The following is a 2162-nucleotide window of genomic DNA, read 5'->3' as shown; positions in this document are numbered from 1 at the left end:
CGCAGAATCGGAAACAGGCTCCAGGCTCCGAGCCATCAGCCCAGAGCCTGACGCGGGGCTCGAACTCACGGACCGCGAGATCGTGACCTGGCTGAAGTCGGACGCTTAACCGACTGCGCCACCCAGGCGCCCCTACACCAAGACATATTGTAATTAAATTGGAAAAAATAATGATAAAGCAAAAAATTTTAAAGCAGTAAGACAAAAGAAGTCAGTAACTTACAAGGGGAAACCCATAAGGCTATCAGGAGATTTTTTGAACAGAAACTTTCCAAGCCATAACGGAGTGGCATAATATATTCAACGTGCTGAATGGGAAAAATCTACAGCCAAGAATACTCTATCCAGCAAGGCTATCATTAAGAATAAAAGAAGTAAACGTTTTCCGGATAAACAAAAACTAAAGGAGTTCATGACCACTACATCATCCCTGCAAGAAATATTAAAGGAGATTCTTTGAGTATAAATGAGATACCAAAAGTGACAGTATATAGGTAGGAAACACAAAAGTAATAAAAATGAGTTTTTTTTTTTTTTTGGAAACATGGCGGAGCAAGAGCAAAGAAAAAAGATTCCTTTGGTTCCAGAAAATCTCCTGAAAAAGAGGAAGGCGTATCAGGCCCTTAAAGCCACTCAAGCGAAGCAGGCACTTTTGGACAAGAAGGAGCAGAAGAAAGGAAAAGAGGTCAAGTTTAAGCGACTGGAATGGTTCCTACATGATTCCTGGCGGCAGCAACGTGACAGGGTGCGCCTCAGACGACTAGAAGTGAAACCTCACGGTTTGGAAGTGCCGGATAAGCATTCCTTGGCCTTTGTTGTACGCATCCAAAGGATTAATGGGGTGAGTTCACTGGTGCAGAGGACCATTGCAAGGCTTCGCCTGAAGAAGATTTTCAGTGGTGTCTTTTTCAGAGTGACCCCCCAGACCATAAAAACGCTGCGTATAGTGGAACCGTATGTGGCCTGGGGATTTCCAAATCTGAAGTCTGTCCGGGAACTCATCTTGAAACGTGGACAAGCCAAGGTCAAGAATAAAACCATCCCTTTGACAGACAACACAGTGATTGAGGAGCATCTGGGGAAGCACGGTGTTATTTGCTTGGAAGACCTCATTCATGAAATTGCCTTTCCGGGGAAGAATTTCCAGGCCATTTGTGACTTCTTACGTCCTTTCCATCTCTCAGTGGCCCGTCATGCTACCAAGAATAGAGTGGGCTTTCTCAAGGAGGTGGGCTTACCAGGCTATCGAGGCGAACGCATCAATCAGCTCATTCGGCAGCTGAATTAAACCCAGAATATCTGAAAGCACAGCACATTGGAGGTGTGTTTTGTCTTTTGGAATTGTTATCAGTATCTTCAAAGAAGATATTTTCTGCTATACCTTCAGAAACTAGAGGAGGGGGAGTCAAGGAAAAGATGATGACGTTCCTGGCAGGCATGTCCCATCACAGCCCAGTTCCAAGAAAAAATTCCAGTGTGTTTTCCACGTTGACTACACTGTCACCCCTTAAGTCAGCAGAGGACTCATGCCATGGAAGAGAGAATCCTGCTACGTCACATCTTCCATTCTGGGGTTTGATGTTAGTAAATGAGTATCCAAGCATGAATACAAGACAGCAGTGGACCACGCTCAGGGCCATACTTGAACCTGGGGGTTCTTGGGGCTTTGTTTTGGAAGGAATTTAAAATATAGTTACAAAGAAGAGCACAAACACGGTTCTCAGTTGTCTCTGCTGTGAGTCTGTGTTCTGACTTTTCAGTGACCGCTTTGTGAGCTCTCAGACTTGGCTGGCCTGAAGTGTATCTGGTGGCTTCCTTACCATAGCCTGCGGTCGATTTAGTCCTTTTCTCTAGCTCAGGATTTTAACCTTTTCTTGGGTCTATGAGAAGGGAAGGACCCTTTTCCCAGGAAAATACGTACACTCAAATTATTGCTTGGAAATTTTTATGTTCATAGATTTCTCTTAGGGACCAAGCACCTTATGTGAGGAAGTCCTGCACTATCTGGATTGACCACCTGGGCCCTGACCTTGTTAGTCTCCTCTGGTCCCATGTCCTGTGGAAGACCAAAGCTTACCAAGATAGCTTTTTCCCTTGGAGCCAATTGGGTATTTCCTATTAGGATCACAGTGGTGGATCCCAGAGCCCTCTGTACCATCTGC

The 2162-nt window shown here is 45.1% G+C and overlaps 1 protein-coding gene across 1 annotated transcript; it reads left to right on the top strand.

The window, feature by feature from the left end:
- Window positions 1–541: 541 nt before the first annotated feature.
- Window positions 542–1719, top strand: LOC131502410 (large ribosomal subunit protein uL30). Its single transcript, XM_058713152.1, has one exon. The coding sequence runs from the start codon at window positions 545–547 to the stop codon at window positions 1286–1288; it is 744 nt and encodes a 247-aa protein (XP_058569135.1). The 5' UTR covers window positions 542–544; the 3' UTR covers window positions 1289–1719.
- The last annotated feature ends 443 nt before the right edge of the window (window positions 1720–2162 follow it).

Source organism: Neofelis nebulosa, chromosome X (genome assembly GCF_028018385.1).
Source record: "Neofelis nebulosa isolate mNeoNeb1 chromosome X, mNeoNeb1.pri, whole genome shotgun sequence".
Taxonomy (NCBI): Eukaryota; Metazoa; Chordata; class Mammalia; order Carnivora; family Felidae; genus Neofelis; species Neofelis nebulosa.
Note: the sequence above shows the minus strand (reverse complement) of the source record. Positions and strands in the feature narration are given on the sequence as shown.

What these genes read in the sequence shown, in the direction of transcription:
- LOC131502410 (XM_058713152.1), top strand. Translation starts at nt 545, where the DNA reads ATGGCGGAGCAAGAGCAAAGAAAAAAGATTCCTTTGGTTCCAGAAAAT.